Genomic DNA, 22,952 nt, shown 5'->3' with positions numbered 1-22,952 from the left:
TTGATTTCAAGCCGGGTGACTCACCTCACGCCTTAACTCAACTTTATAAGTCTTCTTATCTTAATTTTTATTTTCTTTTAGATTTTCGATTTTAAATAATCTATTTCATTCTACCAAATATTCGAAAGGGAGACCGTTGATTCCCATCGGCAACTACAATCCACGGTCCCTCTAAATAAAATCCTTTTTCACATACAACACCTTAGTGTTTCAATACCATCTAAAACACACACATAAGATCCTTTTTCACATACAACAGCTTAGTGTTTCAGTACCATCTAAAACACACACAAACCAAGGATTGATACTCCTGCTCTGGTGGTAGACTCCTAGGAGTTTCAGCACCTGGTCAAGGGTTCGAGTATCATAGGTGGTGAAATCCCGCTAGGGGGGTGGGGTGTATTAAAAAAAGAAAAGAAAAGAAAAAAATAAAAATCCATTACGGTGGATCACCAACCGACAGAGCTGTATCATTCATGGATGAAACTGGGATATAATGGTTTGGGACGGCACCTTAAACCTTTCATACAGCCGCATTTGAAATTGTACGAGTCCATGACCATGTCAACGAGGCCTGATGATGGGGGTCACAGAGCTTCGAAGGTCGCTGCCGGAGATCTCTGACGTAGTAAAAGGATCGGTAGTTGAGTATGACGACGATGGCAATGGTCTGCTTCCGGCATCAGTAGCTGTGAATTCTGATGGTGTGATGTCGGCTTCAGGCATCCTACGCCACATGATCTCCAGCTCCCTGACCACCTCAGCCATTGAAGGTCGCTCATCTGTCTCATCATGGCAACATCTGAGAGCTAATGAAACGAACTGCTCGACACATTCGGAGGGATACGAGCCCATTCGGCTGTCAATGACCGAGAACATCAAACCGGACTGGTATGCCAAGTTCACCTGTGATAGAAGAATAGAATATGAGACAACAACCATCAATCCAAAACAAAGAAGACCGCATTTGAGATGCATGTACAATAGGCCACATAGCATAGCAGCTGACATGGTTGCTGTACAAAGGACTTTGTTCAAAAACATCCATTGTGCCATGCACATGGGGCCCACCATGATCTCCATTTCTATAAAATCTGGGACATAACAACAATGAATAATCTATTTGAATGCTATTTATATTTGGTTCTTGTATTAATAAGGAAAGTGTTTGGTTGCACCAGGCATCATGAAATTTCATGATATTTTGCACCAAATTAGATTTTATTTTATTTACACTGGCACCCACACCCATGCCGTAGTGGGATTTCACCACCTATGGGTACTCGAACCCTTGACCTAGTGTTGAAACTCTTGCACCAAATTAGACTAATTATGAAATATCATGATTTTGGTGCAACCAAACACACCCTAAAGTTATTGTTTTCTGATCTTTCCAGCATGCTAGATTTAATCAAGTAGTTAATGTTTACAATTTTTACCGCACATATATACATATATAAATGTGTGCATGTGTGTATGTATTATGCCATGTAAAAGATTACCATATGATTCAGTTAAAACACATCCCACCAGTATCTGGTACTGGTATCAGTATCTAGTCTGTCCAGCATAATATATTATTTCATACATGCAAGCATCCAGATGGACTGTGATTAGTCTGGCTGTTACTGGGTGGTCCCTCCTTGGAATGCCCATGCTCCTAAAATCGCTATGATTGAACAATCCTGTCTGATCAAGAACCTGCAGATGGACAGTTACACATGCACTCATAGATCGCACATGCATCCATCCGCATTCGACAGCCAAAAATCCATTCTAAGGGCATTGTTTGTTAAATAAATAAATAAAATGCCAAATATTGTAATAACCAACCACTAGTACCTGGAACCAACTAAGGGGTTTGGGTTCAGGTTCAGGTACCATATTTGAGGTCCTGGACACGGATCCCATTGGGTATGGGTACCCATTAGGTTTTTTGGACCTTCACTCCAGGTCAGGTCCGGGTCAAGTAAAGGGAATCTACATGGTTGGACCCACCAAAAGGGCAGTTGGATCTCACACACATTTGCCACATTGACACTGGACACATCTCGTGTGTAGAAATGTTCTCCAAAACGTGTGGGCTAATTAAATTGTCAATTGTAACCAACTTGATGATTGTAATCAGCCTATGTAATATACTATAAGATCACACTTGATTGTAATCAACCTATGTAATAGTCTATTACATTGCACCTGCAGAAAGTTTTGTGCTCTCATTGCTGGTCCCCAACCCAGATAAAGGAGGGTTGTGTCAGGTTGGTGGCCATTGTTAAACTTACGTCATAACTTTCATCATGAATCTGAACAGAATAGGATTCATGTGGACGACCCCAATTAATTGGAATAGGGCTTAGATGATGAGGATGACACCGCTGATGCCACTCATGTGGGCTAATTGCTTAGAATAAAATACTATTAATATTAACTGGACCCAACCTGATTTTAACTGGGTCCAATATTTAGGCATGGATCTGTTTAAATTGGGCCAATACCTTGGGTATCCCTGGATAGGTACCTGTTGACAGTCCTAACAAGTGGCTAGCGATTCCATGAGAACATGAGCTAATGATAATGTAATATCATCTGTTGCAGGTTGCATGACTTAACGTTTCTATAAGAGGGCTGGTCTGTCACTAGATCAATTTAAGAGATGCCCTGATCCCACTGATGGAACCAACAAGACCTGCACATTTTTAGTTGGCATCAAAAGTATTTCAGGGGTGGGCCCTCATTTACACCAAATGGGAAATCATTTGAAATGGTGTGGTAGACTCATGGTATCCCAAATCAGTTATGTAACGGCCGACGGTCATAACCGTTATGCATTATGGGGCTGAGCTGTTACAGAAAAGGGGCCATAACAGCCCTGTAACGGACTGTAATAGTCTTGTAACAGTTATTTTTAAGAGCCGTTACAGCCTGTATCATAACGGTAACAGTGGTGGGCATTATAAAATACCTTGGGTAGACTCCCACCTCCTACATATAGGGCTGTTAATGGGTACCCAGACTTGCATATACCTGATGGACTGGGTCCAATTTTAATGGGTCTAGTTCCCATCTTTTGGACAAAAAAAATCGGGTCGGGCTCGGGTCTCACCTTTTGGACCCGGTGAAAAATTAGGTATCATCGGGTTCAGTTCAGGCCCATCGGGTTTAGCCGGATCCAGTTAGTTTTAACAGTTCACACACACAGACACAACTTTCTAGCAACAAAATGATGTGTCCTAAGCCACATGTGCAATCTAATCCATCCATCATGTGGGCTCAAATGCATGAATGTTCTTATTTGTCCCAAAACCAACTTGAAACCTAGACCTGATGGGTAACAAAACCCGATCAGATCCAGTTCCAGGTCTTCAAGAACTAGACCTAGACCCGGCAAGACTGAACCTGGTTAGGCCAGGTACGGGTACTGTAGGATCCAACCTGTTGACAGGCCTACCCATATATAATGTTTTTCGTTCTTTCTTTCTTTCTTAATATCATGAAATTTTATGATATTTTGTACCAATTAGATTGACTAATCATGAAATCATGATATTTGGTGCACCTGACACAACATAAGCCAAGATGGAACATGTCGTGCACCTAGAAAGGACAGATCAATCATACACGGTAATACTTGTAAGGGATATATTTGGAGTGAAAGGATGCAGTAAGAGCGTACCTCTCGGACTATGTTTTTGCCATGCGATATGGCCTGCATTCCTGTCAAGAGCTCGAGAAACACGACTCCGAGGCTATAGACATCGCTTTTGTCGGTCAGCTTATGGGTTAGGACGTATTCCGGATCAAGGTAGCCCTGTGAGGAAGATGCATTTATAAGTTCAAAGCAAACAGGGTGTAATAAACAGATCAATCAATGATCCTAGCCATCTTATCGGTGGCCTTCAAAGATGACAGTGGAAAACAAAAACAGTTAATGGTCAACATTCTGGAGAAATGCCGTAAAGTGATAGCTACAATTGTCTAATAGGTGTGATCTTGAACCACAGACCATCCATCATAACACCCACAAGATGGAAAGTCTTATTGACATGAGACCCTACTGCAGGTATTCTGGGAGAGAGCTCTACCATATTTCCATCCACTGGCTCTACCGTATCATTGTCCCCCATCTTTAAAAGCTAGGGAATTCAGACCATCCAAATGGCATACATCTATGGAAATCCAGACCATCCAAATCATGTGTTCTTGCGTGGATGCAGCACAGCCGTAAAATCACACTGATTTGACAATATTAACCATCTTTTTTTGCTGTTTGAATTTGGACTGCAGTGCCCAAACTGTACATATGCTGTACATATATGGTAGTGCCCTAAAATCACACGGTGATATTAACCATTTTTTACCATCCATTTGGTGGCTACAAATTATACATATACACCAATCCAGACCATCAAATCATGGGCCCCATTGTGGATGGATTGCAGACCTAAAACCACACTGACCATAATCTTAACCATGTGAATTCACCCTTTGAATTTGGACCTCCGACCATTCCATTTTAGTAGTCCAATTGATGGCCACATACTGTACATGTAGGGATTTCGTTTATGTATATATCCAAGTATCTGGATTAGGGTTGTTTTTCCTTTACAGTTAGGACCATCGAATCTGTAAAATTTCAGGTTATGCTACATCTACAATGGTCTGCATGATTGGATGGTTGGGACTTTTTCTTACATGTATGCAACGTGTACAGTTGATAGTCTCCACCATTTAAAAATGATGACAAATGAAGACCATATTGTTGTTCCATGATTGTTGGTCGAATTAGACAAAGCTATGTCAAGTTATAAACAAGAACCAACAATAACTCTCAAACTGGTATGGAGAAAGAACGGATCTCTATGAGATGGGATTATCAGAATTGCACTTACTGGTGTGCCCTTCACAATAGTGGATACATAACCAGGCACAGATCCATCAATTTCGGGAAGCGATGCAAGCCGCGAGAGCCCAAAATCAGCAACTTTGGCAGTGAAGTTGGAGTCCAGCAATATGTTGGTGGCTTTGATATCTCGGTGGAATATAGGGGGATCAGCTTCCATGTGGAGGTAGAGTATGCCCTTGGCAGAACATATTGCTATACGCAACCTCGTAGTAAAACTCAGAGGTAGTTTTGCTTTAGCTGTCATATCATGGATAACGTGTGTTTAGAGCTCATAAGGGGGGAAAAACAACTGAAATCATGAAGGACGTGTGGAGGCATAAGAGTCAGTAAAAAGCAGCATTATGGATGGGTAAGTTTAACCTGAGCACAGCGTACTGATTTCCTTCTCTGGTGAGGTGCACTTAAAGTGGACACGTGGCACAACAGTCCATGATTGGACTGTTAACCCAGTGGCTCCCACCATGAATGGACCACTTTCTATAAGTTGCACAGATTAGACAATCCTGTCCATCAGATTGAGGGATGTTGTCAGATTGTATACTGGCAGTTGCCAATTTAATCTTCTGACATCCTTTGCGGGTATCCGAATGGACAGTTAAGATCGTCTGATCAGTGAGATTTTCCACCATGATTGACCATGGAGAGTTACCCAATGAATGGTACAGATCATAGAGCATGGAGCCAACTGCCCAATCTTGTGGAAGGTCAAAAAAGGAGCACCAGCAAATATAGATAATTGTAATAAATCTACAGAAACATGTAATAGAATATTTATGGATACATGAATGCATTCAGGGTATGCATGAAATAGCCAGCATATTGAAGATGAATGGGAAATGCAAGTTTTTGTCAAATTTCTTGTTGGGACAATCATATGATGAAATTTTGATATCATCATTGTTATCACAGACTGGCTGGCGCAACACACTGGGCTGTGTTAAATATTGATTTTTAAATGCTGAGTTCTTGCTGATATCTAACCAATTTTTTCTTTTTCCATTCTAGATGCCAAGTCATTAGAAATTGTATGAAAGTGTTGTAAGAATGCAGATAGTTATTACTCCATCTCCGTGTAATAAAAATTAAAATATATTGGATGCTTGAACATCTGCTTGTATATAGGTATGAATGCATGCATGCATGGCAGCATACAAGGTTTATCCAGTATCAAATGGTAATAATGCACCGGTAATTTCTTGTTTTATGCAAGACCAACAATCACCTGTCTTTTACAGTGTAGAATTTGAAATTTTCACACTGTTATTCCAAGAGAAGAAAATCATGAAGCATGAGATTATATTGATCATAATAACTAAGGCAGCAAGAATGCTCAAAGAACAGTTTATTTTTTGCTTTCTTTTCTGTCCATCTGTCCAACTCATTGTTAGGCAGCAAGAATGTTCAATCTCTCTCTCTCTCTCTCTCTCTCTCTCTCTCTCTCTTTTCTGTCCATCTGTCCAACTCCTCGTTTGGTAGCAAGAATGTTCAAACTCTCCCTCCCTCCCTCCCTCGCTTTCTTTTCTGTCCATCTGTCCAACTCCTTGTGATGAGGACATCACGTCACATACACCCTTACATACGTATCAGAGGAGGCGGGCCGTGCCGATTTCCTTGTGGCTAGGCGAGTAACTGTGATAGTGCTGAAGACCCCATGTGCATGTGCGAGCATCTGGAAGACCCTACACTGGGAAAATGCACATGGGCTGCTTTATGGAGTGATCCAGACCGTTGGATCGGAGGGACGCGACGATCGGGCCATTGGATCGCATGGATCACATGATCGGGCCATTGATCGTTGATCGTCCACATCAATTTTAGACTTTATCATATTTTTTGATTATTTTATATTTGGACACATTATGAGTGTTTTAGTTGATTTTATTTAGACTAGAACTATTTTCGTTAAAGTTAACAAGATAAAGGGATTTTTGTAATCTTTGAAACTTCTTGGATCTATAAAAAGAGGAAGGCGTGTGACCTCTCCCCCATTGAATTTCGTGATTAAAAGAAAAAAGAAAAAAAGAAAAGCTCTTGCTTTTTTTTTTTGTTTTGAAGAGTCATGAAGATTATATTAAAAAAGGAAAAGAAACAAAAGGAGAAAGCGGGGCTGCTGAGAGGGTGGACCACCTAAACTCCCAAGAAAAGAAAATTACATCCCCTTAGGGAATCTACATTAACAACCCATTCAGACATAGACTTTTTAGCTTTGCTCGCAATAGACTCAACCGAATTAGAATCATCTATAAAACATCTACCATTCCTTTCTTCCCAAACAATCCACCAAATAGCAAGGAGGGCTATTCTCCGGATTGGAGTCCGTTGTTTACCAAGTTTAACCCCATGCCATGCCTTCAAAAGCCGACCTGAGGTGTCTGGGAAGCACCATGAAACTCTGAAGGGATTTAAGAGAAGAGGCCAAATCTGATTGATATACAGACAATGTAGGAACAAGTGATCGACCGTTTCTTTGGCAGCCATGCAGTAAAGACAAACGTTGGAGAGAATCATCCCCCTTCTTCTCAGATTGTCGACCGTAAGCACCTTTTTCTTTCCTACCAACCACCCAAAGAAAGCTATCTTAGAGGGGACCGCATATTGCCAAATGTGAATTGTCGATGTTTGATCTTCGAGAATGGGGATCCAAGATAGAGATCTGTAGAAAGACCTAACAGAAAAGAGACCCGATTTGTCAACTCTCCATGCTATCTTGTCTTCAGACGACAGGTTTGGCTTGAATCTTGAAATTCTATCGAGGGATGCGAACTCTGCAATCTACCAATCATGAAGGTTTCTTCTGCATTCCAGATTCCAAGCTCTTGCTTTCTTCTCCCATCTTCACGCGATTTGAAGATACTTCCATGCGATTTGGAAGAAAGATTAGTGCGAGGCTAATCTTCATCAACGTAGGTGCAAGGTCTCCAATTATCCCCACACCATTCTCTTTTCTTCCCCATCCAAGTATTTTCTTCAAATTCTTAATTCTCCCATCCCAAATTTTCGTCTTCTTCCAAACCCAACTTTCCCATACCCATCCACAATTAAAACCCTAACCGACCTAAACTCATCCGCCCATGCCACACGTGTGCCTGTACAGCGACACGTGTGAATCCTACCTGCCCCTTTTGGTTTCTCACCATCATTACATCAAAACCTCTTTTCTTCCATCCCCGAAACCCTAACCCTAAACCTAAAATTCATAATTTTCCTACTTTCCCAAAATACCCAAACTCTAATTTTCACTCTAGGTTGTATTAGGTTTCCTATTTTGAAATAGACTATACCCTATGCTAATTGGATGTCCCTACATCCATTAGATCTTAGTTTCTTTTTTATTTAATGATCTTGTGTTATGATGTTGGTACCTTAGGTCAGGATTATGCATGATTTTCTTTTAATTTTCATGATATTTGTGATGAATATAGCGACGTCTATGTTTTTTTGTTAAATATCTTAATTCGGTTATTTGATCTCACATGTTACTTAGTTCATGCATCGGTCCTGCATCACCTTGTTAGGCAGCAAGAATGTTCACTCACACTCTCTCTCTCTCTCTCACACACACACACGAAAAAAAAAGAAAAAAAAGAAAAAAAAGAAAATTTAAAAGAATGTAAAAAGGTTTACCAGAAAGGTGATCCCGCAGCGTGCCATTTGGCATGAACTCATAAACCAACATCTGCACATGATCAACAAAAAAAAAATGAAAGGTTAATTTTTCTTCTCCAAAGTAGAAATCTCAATTAGTGATATGAAGAATGTAGTTGACCTGGAAGAGCAAATTCTATGTATACTCTATAGCGAACACATTTGCTCATATCCTTAGGGAAAGATGCAATAATTGAAGCTTTGCTTAAATGGAATTAAAACTAACTTGAAGTTCTAGAAGAATAGTTAGGCCTGTTTGGGGCCACACTAAAATATTCAACTTTAAATCTGCAAGGGTCTGGTTTCATCAACTAGGTCAAATCAATGTCTATATATTCAAATGCCTATATCGATTAAAACTTTATCACCTTCCTCTCGAGGTTCATCATTCAGTGACACCATCAGGTTCTGAATATGGAAACTACTTTTTAAGTGTCGGAATTACAGTCCCCAGGACACTTGTGATCTTTCTAAAGCACCCAAACTACAGGTATGGCCTTGATCCTCATTGTTAGGACCATGGGCAGGCCAGGGTTAAGCTTACCTTAGCCAGCCCATCAACATGCCTGCCAAATAATGGTCCCAGCAATCCTTCCCATGGGATAATATTGGCAATAGATCAGTAATTCCTGAAGTGATTTTGTGCGATCATCTGTAACGTTATAAGGTTTCAAGAATGATTTTTTTTTTCTATAATGTGAAAGGAAGTATAAATATACTTGCTTAGGTAGAGCACAGCTATATTACTTTGACACTCCATAATCATATTAAGTTATTAAAATAGCTCCATATCACCGTCATCATCATCTTAGCCTTTCTCCCAGAAATTTAGCATTGGCTTTTAAATGGTATATTGGCACAGATTATACAGTCAGCTGCCCACCAGACATCAAATTCCTCTTTTACATGATCTCTGTATATGATATAAAAATATACACTATTATTCAAACACATCGTACATAGAGTGCTTTTATTTTTTTGAAGATGATATATAGTGCATTTTACTAACAATAGGAATGAAAATGAGGAATTAGTTAAGATTGTGACCAAGAAGTTTCGCAGAAATGACCACTTTCGATACCTTAGGTCAATAATTCATGAAAGTGGAGAGATGGAGAAGGATGTTGCCCATAGAATTCAAGCTGGGTGGAAGAAATGGAGATGTGCTCTAGAGTTTTATGCAATCGCCGCATGCCAATCAAATAAAAGGAGAAATTTTATAGGATAGCTATAAGACCAGCCACACTTTATTGGACAAAATGTTGAGCAGTTAAGGAACAACATGTTCATAGGTTGAGTGTAGCTCAAAATAAGGATGTTGAGATGAATGAATGGCAACACGAGGAAGGATAAAATCATAAGGAATCAATACGAGGGAATTTAGGAGTAGCACAAATAGGTAATAAGATGAGGGATATAGACTTAGATGTTTGGTCATGTGCAATGGAGACCAAGAAGTGCACCGGTTAGCAATGAGTTTGATGTAGGGACATGTGATGACCTAATCCTATATGCATGTATAATCAAGTTAAAGAATGTTCAAGTAAATACACGAATCAACTAACCGTTTCCAATCAAAGGGATTAGGTAAATTTCAACACGAAGATGAGGTCATTCCGTCAGGATTATGCCCCTTGGCATAAAATCGCGTAAACAGTAAAAGTGGAGGACCTAGGGATATGAGGATATCCCAGATCTAGCATAAGTCAGTCCACGGTCAAGTTTAGATCTGATTCTACTGACTAACCATCCCTCTTTTCCGTTCAAACTAGAAAGGGGTATCCAGAGAGGAACAAAATGGGTGAAGAATGAAGGGTTTGAGATGAAGAAAGTACGGGTCCTTTTGTCGTCAAAAGAAAAGGAGGATGATTCTTACATTTTCCTGCACCTCGAAGATCTAGAAAGAAGGAAACCTGAAATCGAGGTGGAATCCTTAACACCCAAGGGTCATTCTGAAACCCTAATCTCTTGAATAAAGAGGAAGAAAAATACGAATTTATATTAATCCAATAATAATGAAAATAAGATTTCTCACAACGTATATATAAGCTATGAAAAAAGTAAAAGTGCACTAAAGCCCCTGAAAACAAGAAAAATAACAAAAAAGACAAAAAATAAAGAAAGTGCAATAAAGCCCCTAAAACAAGAAAAAAAGAACAAAAACGACTAGAACTAAAATATCCGTGTGGTAGGGTGTGAAATCCGACCCATAAATCTATGGTCAGGGTGCGGTCATGCCGCTTCTACACTCATAGCGTGTCAGAAAATGGGTCTGATGGACCCAACATCCATTCACATCAACTCCTCCGCTCCGGTATTCTCTCGGCGACGCCTCCTCCTTTGGTACACTCTAAAGGGTGCACCACTGATGTTTATATCAATTCTCCCCGGGTAGGAAGAATTCGCCACTGGAGCATCAATTCTCCCTGGGTAGGAAGAATTCGTCACTGGCAAAAGTGAACTCTTGTTATCTCTCGAGCAAATCGGGGTTGACGTGCTGCAACTCTACCTCTGTGATCCAAGAGTTATTTGTAATGGGCCTGTTCCTCCATTTGACTAAGAATTTCTAGAAACCCCCGGAGCGAGTGGAAACCGCCTCGGAGTCCAAAATTTCCTCTATCTCGTCTCTTCTTGGTGCAGGTGGAAGAGAAGGTAAGATGGGTACAGGAAGATCAGGTTGTAGCCAAGGTCCATATATAGGGAGGGTCCAGGAAGAAACACGGGAACCAGCAGATAAAGGTAATGGGTTGTGCAAGGGAACTAGATCTTCCACATTAAATATGGTAGCAAGGATATCAACAACATAAGCAGTAGAAGACCCCAACCTTTTCACAATTTTATATAGGCCTATGCTACGGGCGAACACGAATCTCCCGGGTGAACACGAATTTGGTGATAACCACTCTTGAGGTCAATTTTTGAAAAGATAGTAGAGGTGACCATCATGTTAAGCATGTCATCAAGCCTCGGGATGGAAAACCGATACTTGACAGTAATCTTGTTTATGGCTCTACTATCAACATGCATACGCCGCGTGCCGTCTTTCTTGGGCGTAAGAAGTGCGGGCACGGCACACGGGCTCAGACTCTCACAAATGAATCCATTTTTAAGCAATTCATCCACCTACCTCTTCAACTCGGCATGCTTCGTGGAGTTCATTCTGTAGTGAGAGAGGTTTGGTAAGGTCGCCCCTGGGACGAGATCTATCGCATGCTGAATGTCTCGCATCGGTAGAAGCTCGTCTAGAAGATCTCAAGGAAGATATCCCGAAACTCCTCTAGGACCGGACAAGCCTCCTGGGGTATCCATAGCAACCACAGGTATACTCTCCCTAGCCAGTAAGTCGTACACCATAGTCCCCGCCTTAGTCTCTCTCTCAAACTCCTTAACATCTATGATGTGGAGAGACTTCGACTAAGGCGCCTTTTGACTCTTAGGACCGCCTAAGGACATAACATCTTTCGCTCCTGTTGACGATTTGGGAGGGAGCAGGCTCAAAACAAGCTTCTTTCCTTCATGCTTAAATACACAATTATTCATACACCCAAATATTGTCACATTTTTGTCATAGAGCCATAGCTTTCCCAAGATGATATGACCAACATCCATCGTGACCACATCACACCACAACTTGTCCTTGTATGGTCCAAACTCAATCGGAACAAGGCATCGCTGGGTTACAGGGAGGGATGTCGCATCCACCCAAGAAACTCTGTATGGGATGGGGTGAGGAACTGGCTTCAACCCTAGGCAACTCAAAGTAACTGGGAAAACTACATTCTTATAGCTCCCGCTGTCTATGATCACTCTACAACTCTTTCCTCCACACTTGACGTAAGTGTGAAAAATGGTGGTTCTGCACCAATCTTTGCTTTCCTTCATCCGAGTCAAGGCGCACCTCACCACTGCAAGTGGGATAGTCTCCACGGTATCATCTTTGGCATCACTAGCCGGTCAAGGGAAGAGATAATGATCTCCTCATCACCCTCGTCACCATCAACTTTATATGCCACTTCTTCTTCTGTGGGGTGTTCGGAAACAAAGGCAATGCGCCCACCCTAATTTGAACACTCGACAGCGATGTGACCCATGCCACCACAGCGGTAGCCCTACCCTGACATTGCGGGCCTATTACTTGGTCCAGCCATATTATTACTTCGATTTCTATTGACTGGCTGGGTACCAGGTTGAGCTCTGGGTTGAATTCCGACCTAGGGTCTCGCTCCTTGTGGAGCTACTCTAAGCATAGTAGGTCGAAAATAAATCCCCCTCACATTGGACTAGTGCACACAGTGCTCCAGTTCCTGCACCACTTGGTAAGCATGTTCCAGACTAGTGACCATGTGAAGCGTGAGCTCCCGCTGAAGCTCAAGCCTAAGGCACATACGGAAACGGGAAAGAACCACAGCAGGGTCCTTATCCACATCGCACCTCATCATATATTCATCGAACTTGGCGATATATTCCGTCACCGTCATGGATCCTTGGCGCAAAATGTGCCATTGATCCAACCTCTACCTGTAAGAAAGGGGAACATACTTCTCTCGCAACAACTCTTTCATCTCAATCCAAAAGAGAACTAGCCCCTCCCCAGATCGCTCACGACGACGCTCCACATTTCCCCAATATAGTTTTGCTTGGCCCACCAATTTCATCTTGGCGAATCTAACTTGTCGTGGGTTTAGTAGACCATGCCACTCAAAGAAGTGGTCCATGTCTGCTAACCAGTCGAAAAAAAACTTTGGGATCCAATCTCCCATCAAAACTGAGGGTGTTAACCTTGATGCCCTTCATGACCCTAGAAACAGGGTCCTTGTGCTAACGATATCTCCGGGGGTGTTAACGACGCACCCCATCATGGCCCTCCCATTGGGCGAGAATAATGGGATTACGATTTTATGTGGGTGGTAATGGATATACCCAATCATGTCCGTTGTCAGGCCCATGGGCCTGGCCTGCGCCCAAACCATCCCTAGGTGGATCAGAGCCCAAAACTTAAGACTGATCAACAATCCCGGTGTTGGGGGTCGCATGGGCTCCACCTACAGTGGCGGTTGGAATATCAGCCTCTAGACGCACAACTCTCCTCTAGACGCGTGAACCTACCATCCTGATGCACAAACTGTTGCACGATATCATTCCTCAAGGTTCGAAACTGTTGATACATTCTCTTATCTAGGCCCTTCAGAGCCTTGGCAAATTGATTGAAGTCCATGGTGTAATAGAGACCAAATCCATGACCAGTGCGCGTGGGCATACACCAGGAATGGCAAGTGAACGGTCCTAGATCTATGTGCAAGAAAGGGTAAAAACGATGATACCAATGCATTGCAACTACCCTATATGGCCTAGATCTATATGGGGACTCAACAAAACCTAGAAAAAGGGTTAACTAAACTCAACAAAATATGTCCCCTTCGCAGAGCCGGTCACGCGGGTCGAGCTGGAAGAGACCAAACATGCATAAATTGTTGCTTAAAATCTTGTTCATTTTTTTTTATAGTATTAATCACTAAATATCTTGAGATTAAAGAGATTGAAATCACCAATTGTAACGTCTCGGAAAAATCCGTACAAGGACCCAAGTACCACCTCAGACAGAAATCACCCAGGATCAAAACCTTTATAAATTAGGTTAATGTTAGCAAATGCTAAACTAGAGTGCTTATGAAATTAGCACTAATCACTTTAAATATGATCTGCAAGACCCAAACCGTGCAGTATCATTGACGTTACGTTACCCTGAAATCTAGAATCCATCCTTAAACCCGGTTGCTCTCGGGAGCACACCGAAACTCCGTATATGACCTGGACCGCACGTCGAAAATCCAATTACCCTGAAACTATACGGATATGACCGCATTACTGGACTTGACAACCCCCTCGGAAATCAAGTTCTAATTGTGTCTAGAAATGCACAACTTGAGCCTAGAGCAAAGTGTGTGAGAAACATGAAAATATTTAGAAATAAAAATCCGAATTTAAGTAATCTGAGTCGTGTCGCTTGCAGGTCAAATATAAGGATTCAGACCGTCAGAATCTGACCCAAATACACCCTCGGATCAGGAGAAATGTCCCCTACATGTCGATGTACTTGTGACCCTGATCGAGTGCCCGTGACCGTTAAACTGAAACTGGTCCGCCACGGCTGATCTGTAAACCCGATCGGAACGAAAACTCAGCCTAACCTAGATCCATGGTCAGAGAGCTTAAGTCCGACCGCACGTGGAAAAAGGGGCCACCAGAAGTGCTCCGTTGGACCGGAACAGTCCGTATTTTGATATAACCTAAGTATACCTTGGCCCTGGGGCCATTCCCATCAAACCTGGGCCTATATAAGGACCTTAAAACCCTCTCTCTCTCACCCCATACGAATTTGAGAAACCCTAGGAGAGAGAGGAGAGAAAAGAGAATGGAAAAGAGAGAAAGTGAGAGTGAGAGTTGGAGATTCGATCCCGCTACTCCACGCACTCAACCGTCGTTCCTGTATCGCTATACAGGCGATTCCGACTCCGTACTTAGGTAAGAAAACCTAACCCTAACCTGTTTTAGGGTTTCAGATAGTGTAAGTTATGAAATAGCTAACCTAATTTATGTTATAGGTTGCCAATACGCCGTTGACAAAGGCTAAGTGTTTAAAACGAATCCGTTACGCGTTTACCTGTGTAAGGTGCGGACTATAAACGTATAGGTTATGGTTTTCAAGGCTTTCAATGTCGGTTAATGGTTTATTACCGATGTGGGTGTTATTTCACATGCCAAATGTGATATTTGTTTCGCGTTTTAAATATATATGAACTATATGGAGTCTAGCGTATTCCATGTATTTGTAGAATGGGTCGTATACATATGGAATTTGAACGTGTTTGCCATGATTAATTGTCATGTATTTATGCTAGTTGTATGTGTAACAACTCCTTGGCGAAAGGATTTGCCCTAAGATGTGCGATCACCAACATACGTCATGTATGTTGGAATGTATAGTCTAAGTGTTTGTAGAAATGTCTGAATGAACAAGTGTGTGATAAATTGAACTTTATATGGGCGTTGAGAAGAGATTCTCAACTACCTTAACGATGTGTATGATTTCCTCCATGTAACTTATATTCTTTGTCTGTTTTACTTAGGCACTGCACATGTGTGAATTCATGTTTAAGTTGAAATCCATCAAATGCTCACATGCTTGTATGATTGGAATTGTTGATCCATTACTGTTCTGATTAGCTTGAATGTGTTTGGGACTACGGAATAGTCTAGACAATCAATAACAGGCATTGAATAGGTGGCTGAGGTAGTCTCGCCACATAGGACGTGATCGATGAATCCGAGCCGTACTTGGGATGTCGGCAGTGGTTAGGCCACACAGAGTGCTTACGCACTTCATGTCGATCAACTCAACGTGCGCTCGTACTAGTCAAGCTCGTCAAGTAACCCGATTGACCCGATGTATGTTCACCATGTATGGACGCTACTGCTTGAATCTAAGGTACCAAACTCACCAGTGAAAACCCCTTTAAACCTTAGTACCTCGATCTGCTAAGACTCATGAGCCGGACATGGTAGTATGGGATACCGTGGTCGAGTTGTCGGCCTACGCTGGGGTGACGAGCCTCCCCGTAGTGACCAGTGAGCAACCCAGACTCCTGAGCCGAATACGGTGGTATGGGACACTGTATTCGAGCTGTCGGCCTACATTGATAAGGTGACAAGCCCTTTGTAGTGACCTCGAGCGTATGCTAAGACTGCGTAGAGGCGACGAGCCCTTACGTAGCAACAGGAGTACAACTAGGCTTGCACTGATAGGGTGACGAGCCCTTTGCAGCAACCTAGAACCATATCATCGTATGAGATTTACTAGGATTGACGACCCTAGAATGGATCACCGTTTGGGAATTGATATAAGGGAAGTACTTTAGCTTCCCAATCCTGCTATATAAAAAGGACTAATAAGAACTTGGTAATCACGTTCATGCACCGCACTGCATGTGCCGTTTGGCGTTGGGTAGAGCACTGAGGAAGTGACTGACATGCGCGACCGTTAGATGAAGATCGCAAAGGGAGTGCAGGCGAGGGCATGCATCATTTATACATACCATTCTTGCATTAACCAGAGTACTTAGGAATGTTTGATTGTATTGGTTTATCATTACTACTTGACTGAATTGATAACATGCTAACCTTTACTTTATTGTTCCACTGAGTTGATCACTCACTCCCACGTTACAGGACGGTGTTGTACACACCAACCAGACTCTGTCTTAGTTACAGATGGAGACCCGACTGATGAGGCAGAGGCGGACTTCGCAGACGATAAGGATGCTTTCTTATATATGCAGTATTCAAGCGGATTCATATAGGCCGTTCTGATCGACGGGGCTTCAGGGTTACACTTGTAGAGGACTCACATTTTTGACATTTTGTAACTTAAAACAGTATTTGTAATATTTCACCTGGGAGGTATTTATACTCTAGAGATGTACCACAACTTATATGCTTTATATCCATCTATTATAGTCTTCCGCTTGCGTAATTTAACTGTCTGTGGAGTATGATACGCCGTTTTGGTATGATCTCATTCATGTTTTATGCACTAATACAGACAACATTTAATCATCATCAAATATGTTGCATAAGTGGTGCATTAGAACTCGAGAGTTGGACTTTTACTCGACTCCCGATTTCCAGGGCGTTACACCAATTGAGGATCGATACTCACTTATTGCAATCTTCACGATCGTTTATAGGATACACTGATATCAAGTATAGACATCTAGCTTTTAAAATTTGGGTAAAAGGTTTCTGTAGAAAATTTTCACCACAAAGACGGATTAACAATAAACTGACATACACTAAAACTGAGCTTTGATACCAAATTTGATGCAGGGACATGTGATGACCTAATCTTATATGCATGTATAATCAAGTTAAAGAATATTCAAGTAAATACATGAATCAACTAACCGTTTCCAATCAAAGAGATTAGGCTAATTTCAACATGAAGATGAGGTCATTCTGTCAAGATCAAGCCCCTTAGCATAAAATCGCGTAAACAGTAAAAATTGAGGACCTAGGGATATGAGAATATCCCAGATCTAGCATAAGTCAGTCTACAGTCAAGTTTGGATCTGATTCTACTGACTAACCATCCCTCTTTTCCATTCAAACTAGAAAGGGGTATCCAGATAGGAAAGAAATGGGTGAAAAATGAAGGGTTCGAGATGAAGAAAGTACGGGTCCTTTTGTCATCAAAAGAAAAGGAAGATGATTCTTACCTTTTCCTACACCTCAAAGATCTAGAAAGAAGGAAACCTAAAATCGAGGAATCCTCAACACCTAAGAGTCAATCCTGAAACCCTAATATCCTGAATAAAGAAGAAGAAAAATACGAATTTCCATTCATCCAATAATAATGAAAATAGGGTTTCTCACAACGTATATATAAGCTATGGAAAAAAAGTAAAAGTGCATTAAAGCCCCTTAAAACAAGAAAAATAACAAAAAAGACAAAAAATAAAGAAAGTACAATAAAGCCCCTGAAACAAGAAAAAAAGAACAAAAATGCTTAAAACTAAAACACCTGTGTGGTAGGGTATAAAATCCGACCCATGGATCTATGGTCAAGGTGCGATCATGCCGCTCCTACACTCATAGCGTGTCAGAAAATGGGTCCGATGGACCCAACATCCATCCACATCAACTCCTACGCTTCGGTACTCTGTCGGCGACGCCTCCTCCTCTGGTACACTCTAAAGGGTGCACCACTAATGTCCACATCAGAGTTGGTGCAGGTTGAAGGCTCTAAAAGGACAAGGGGGAGGCCCCAAAGGATGTAGGTGAGGCAGTAAGAAAAGACTTGATGAGCTATGGTCTAAATGAAGGTATGGCCCTTGATAGAGTGGTATGGCGGAACAGGATTCTTGCAACCAACCCCAAATAGTTGGGATAATGCTTAGATGATGATGATTCTATAGTATACGCAATGATAATATAGTATAACCTTTTCCAATTATAGTATAAGCAATGATAATATAGTATAACCTTTTCCAATTGGCATGTACATCTGCATGCTGATTGTCAAAAAAGAGCTGCTTGTCCACTCTTTGAAACCACCAAACAATGTCGAACATAATATATGGACTATCAGTTTAGTCTCAATATGACATTATATGATGCGAATATCTAATGTTTACAATTCCTTCTCATGTATTTCCCAAGGCCCGACTTCTCTTTTATTTCATTCAAAATAAATACTAAAAGAATCATACCCATCAAATGGTTGACTATCTTCGTCTTCTTTTTTCAAAATTCCATGCCATAAAACTTGCATTTGTGTCCTCACCACATGATTATTGAACTAACCAATGCAATCCCAGATCCCACGAAATTTTTAACCAAGCCAAGGGAGATACTGCATATAGCGTAGCTAAATCTTCTTTAATCGAGACAACAAAGTTAAAAAGAATAGCATAGCTAAATCTTATACAGGAAATATTAAAAAATAAAATAAAATTGGAAGGCCAAAAAAAAAATTGAGATAAGTACCTGTTCATCTTCTTCATTACAGTATCCTAACAGAGAGACCAGATTTCTGTGATGCAATCGCGACAGCAACTCTATCTCTGTCAAGAACTCTTTTGTACCCTGCAAGGAACCTTCCTGTGCACGCTTTATGGCAACAACTGTACCATCAGCTAGAATGCCTCTATAGACCTTCCCGTAGCCTCCTTGGCCAACTTGAGTGGAGAGGCTGAAATTGCTTGTAGCCAATGCCATTTCTCCAAAAGTGAAATCTTTCATGCCATCGATTTTGATTGAGATTTTTGATACTGCAGATAAGTGTAAAAAATAGATATTGACAGCTGTTATTCTAGTGAAGAGAAGTGCATAGCAAGATTTTCAGAAATTTGTGCTTTCAACAGACTGTCAAAGAAAGTTATACAGATTGGGACATTGTTAACCAGAAACAAGAGTTCATATCAAGAGTTTCAGAAACTAGATAGCCAATGTAGAATTCACAGTGGAACCTTAGTCGCATGAAGCAGGAGCTAGGATGGGAGCAGATTTGTGTGCGGGATCATGGAAGAAACAAATCTAAAATATTGAAGTAATTTCATCATCACCTAAACCTTATCCGAACTAACTGGGGTCAGCTACATGAATCCTGTTCCAACATTCCACTCTATTAAGGACTGACATAATGTTTGCATAATATTTAATATAGAATAGGAAGCGACTTACTGAGCAATCAAGTCAAAGCAGTGATAACAAGGGTAGCAGGTGGACGGTGGTAGTATAGCAAGCGGTTTGTTTAAAATATGGATTATATTCTCTTGATATTTAAGACTTGATTTGAGATTTAGCAACCAGGTTGCATAGGTTTGTCACCAGAACTTCCTCTAGAGTATCTTGAGGCATAGGATCGTTGTTAAAAGACAAAGGGAAGTGCAGATTGAGTTTGAATGGTGGAAGAAGATAGATGACCATGCGTGAACAAAGATCTTTCATTTATTTATATGGTGGATTCTTGAAATGACAGTCCTCAGTTTAGGAGGTAAGAATTCATCAATATATCACCAAAGATAAAGTTGTTTACAAAGGTTCTTGAGAATTCAGGAGTTTCGATGATTTTAACTCGAGGAGTGAAAGATCAAAACATAAGAGTTTCCATTGAGCCAGATTATTTGATCCTGTGATAAGCCGCAACAGTCTTCTGTATTAGGATTAAAATTCATGAACAATCTGATTTCCAAATAAAGGTGGCAGCGGCTGGTTCTGGTTTCAATCAGGGTCAGGCCAAGCCTCTCCCTACTATTAGTCAGGCTTAAAAGTCAGGTTCTGTCCTGGGCTTTTTAGGATTTGGGCCTTTGATTTCTGACCCAAGCCCTCCATTAATGTCATAAATGGGGCTTATCTCGGGCTCAGGCTGGGCCTGAATAGAAAACTTTTGTAAAACCTAGGCCCAGGCCTGGCCTGTTTATTAATAGGTTTCAAAATTAGGCCCATATTTGACCCACAGGCCACCATTACAGACCCAAGCCTGACCCATATTGGGCCGGGATTCAAAACCTGACAGGCCAGCCTGGCCTGTTGCCATCCCTATTTCCAGGATTCAGCTAGGTGTCGTGAGAAATATTCAGCAGTCTCCTTTATTGAGGTTATGCTAGGAATTATTTTGCAGTCCCCTTGGCTGAAATAAAGAGTGAAGAAGAAGGCACGAGCAATCTAATCCAAGTATCCAAATGCTACAAGCCTGTTTTGGGAGCTTGGAAAGAATTTGGGTGGAAAATACTTTCCAAGAAACATTTCAACTGATTGGGAGTCACTTTTCGGCAGAAAAACATTTTCCAAGAACGTGTTTTTATAGCAGAAGTCCCAAAAAAAATCCCAGCCCTCCCCTTGTGGTTTCTATTTTAAATTCTCTCTCCAAATGCTTTCTTGGACAATAACTTTCAAAGAAAATGCCACTTTCTCTCCTTTTATTTTCCAAGCTCCCACACAGGCCCTACAAGACATGTAACCTAGTAAGGAAGAATTCCCCTAATTTGGTCTTCATTTCATGTAGTATACTCGTCAACGAATGGTTGTTGTCAAAATCCTAGGATTTACGATTTACGATATATGATTTGAGTCGAATCTTAAGCAAAAAGATTTGAATCCCACCTTTGAATACCTTTTTATATGAATCCTACTATTTTATGATTTGAGTCCTACGATTTATGATTCAAATTATACTTATTTTCTTCTATTTTAAACTTCACTTGGCTTTCATTTTATGTTTTTAAATTGGTTGGGGCTTTAAGAATCATTTAGAAAAAACCTTTTAAAAAAATCGTTTAGAAAAGGTAAATTCTTTTATTTATTTAGTTTTTTTATGATTTCTTACTTCTTAACTGGTCGAAACACCAAATTGATGTATGACTTATCTAGAATGTTTTTATGGATGGTTATGATCATGCTGACTTATTTATTATGGAATGATGGTTAGAAATCAAAATATCTTTTTTTGTTAGTCTACATAATCAAATGCTGCTTTTCCAATGTGATTCTACATTCAAGAAAGGTAACAAGAACATAAATTATTAAAAGATCCTTGTATGTTTTTTAAGGAAAATTTCTTGAAAGACAAACAAAAAAAAAGAAAAAAGAAGAGGAAAGATAAGAATCCTTTAACACTACTATGACATGGTATTACTTGGTGCATATTGATGGAAAAAGGATGATTGTTAAATTTTTTATTTTTCCTGATTTATTTATATTTTTTACATTTTAAAGAAAATCATAAAAAAATCCTACACGATACAATTTGCAAATCGATACGATTCAACCCCTATTATGAGTTGTGATTCGATAACGATTTTGGCAACATTGATGGTAGAGCCAAGGTATTCAAAACCATTATGTAATGGCCATTACATAACGGTAACTGTGGGAACCATTACGCGTTATGGAGCTGTAACAGGCATTACAAAAATGGCCTATAGTGGCTCCATACTGGTACGTTATGGGGATGATATAGGTTATTGTAACAGTAACAGATACTGTTATTGAAAACCTTGGGTAGAGCAGTGAGAGTACATTGGTCAAACACAAATATTTTCAGAACATATTTTTTCCTTAAATAATAACCTTGGATATTAATGAGGAGACCTAACCTGTGCGAAATGGTTAACATTCGTTGCAACAGCATGAAAATAGGATACCCGGCACACAGGTCCAGTGATGAGGACCTTTCATATAGCTTGCTTGCCATGTATGACCCCATATTTAAAAAATTCCAATTTGAAAGTCCTACTCGCATGGCTGGTGGATTTGTACCCATTCAACATAAACCATTGATTGCATATATTTTTTTTCTAATTGTCCAGTTGTAAGTCAACAATTCTGGCCAATGATTTTTATTTTTTATTATTATTTTTAATACTGTGAGGCATTTATAGCAGGCCTACCTGATGAATGACTCAGATCATGGATCATCGTGCCACATGTCCAATCTTGTGCAGCACACAGGATAATTAAACTTGTACACCAGGCACAGGTTGGATATCCCTTTAAAATAACCAATAATGACCTTTGGAAATCTGGACATAATCAAGGAACTTACGCAGACGTCTTTTTGAACCCAAACGGTAGTGTCTAGTACGTCTCCTCATGATAAGAATTGAGATAATGGCAGATATAGTCAGTGTCCCAGCAACAGCGCCTAGTACAATGCCAGCTAAAACACCCTTGCTTATTCCTGATTTTGAAGACTCAACAATCACTGCAAACAAGAGGGGCAAAAAAAAGAAAAAAGAACCAGGCAACAGTTAGTATCAGAAACACGATGTATACTAATTTTTGGACTACGAAAAATACGCTCATAAGCACAACAAAATTTCTACATCAACCTAGTTTCAAAATGATT

General features: G+C 40.6%; 1 protein-coding gene and 1 long non-coding RNA gene across 5 annotated transcripts in view; both read right to left on the bottom strand.

Annotated features, from left to right (window-relative positions):
* Positions 1-31: 31 nt before the first annotated feature.
* Positions 32-312, bottom strand: LOC131254113 (uncharacterized). Its single transcript, XR_009175502.1, has 2 exons — positions 230-312; positions 32-171 (listed from the first exon to the last, which is right to left on the bottom strand). It is a non-coding gene; the product is annotated as an uncharacterized LOC131254113 (long non-coding RNA).
* Positions 313-406: 94 nt separating this feature from the next.
* Positions 407-22,952, bottom strand: part of LOC131253667 (probable LRR receptor-like serine/threonine-protein kinase At1g06840) — a 60,023-nt gene continuing 37,477 nt past the window's right edge. For 2 of the 4 annotated variants that reach the window (XM_058254768.1, XM_058254769.1), the window contains 6 exons: positions 22,650-22,808; positions 19,091-19,374; positions 8,528-8,579; positions 4,890-5,140; positions 3,674-3,808; positions 407-906 (listed from right to left, as the gene is read on the bottom strand). In XM_058254768.1, coding sequence (XP_058110751.1) covers positions 565-906; positions 3,674-3,808; positions 4,890-5,140; positions 8,528-8,579; positions 19,091-19,374; positions 22,650-22,808 — 1,223 coding nt within the window. In that variant the 3' untranslated portion in view covers positions 407-564. Of the gene's footprint in view, positions 907-1,218; positions 1,690-3,673; positions 3,809-4,889; positions 5,141-5,263; positions 5,407-8,527; positions 8,580-19,090; positions 19,375-22,649; positions 22,809-22,952 lie in introns of those variants that run through there. The other 2 variants (XM_058254770.1, XR_009175276.1) reach the window with 2 other exon arrangements.

This window comes from Magnolia sinica, chromosome 8 (genome assembly GCF_029962835.1).
Source record: "Magnolia sinica isolate HGM2019 chromosome 8, MsV1, whole genome shotgun sequence".
Lineage (NCBI taxonomy): Eukaryota > Viridiplantae > Streptophyta > Magnoliopsida > Magnoliales > Magnoliaceae > Magnolia > Magnolia sinica.
The sequence above is the reverse complement of the archived record's forward strand: the minus strand, read 5'-3'. Positions and strand labels throughout refer to the sequence as shown.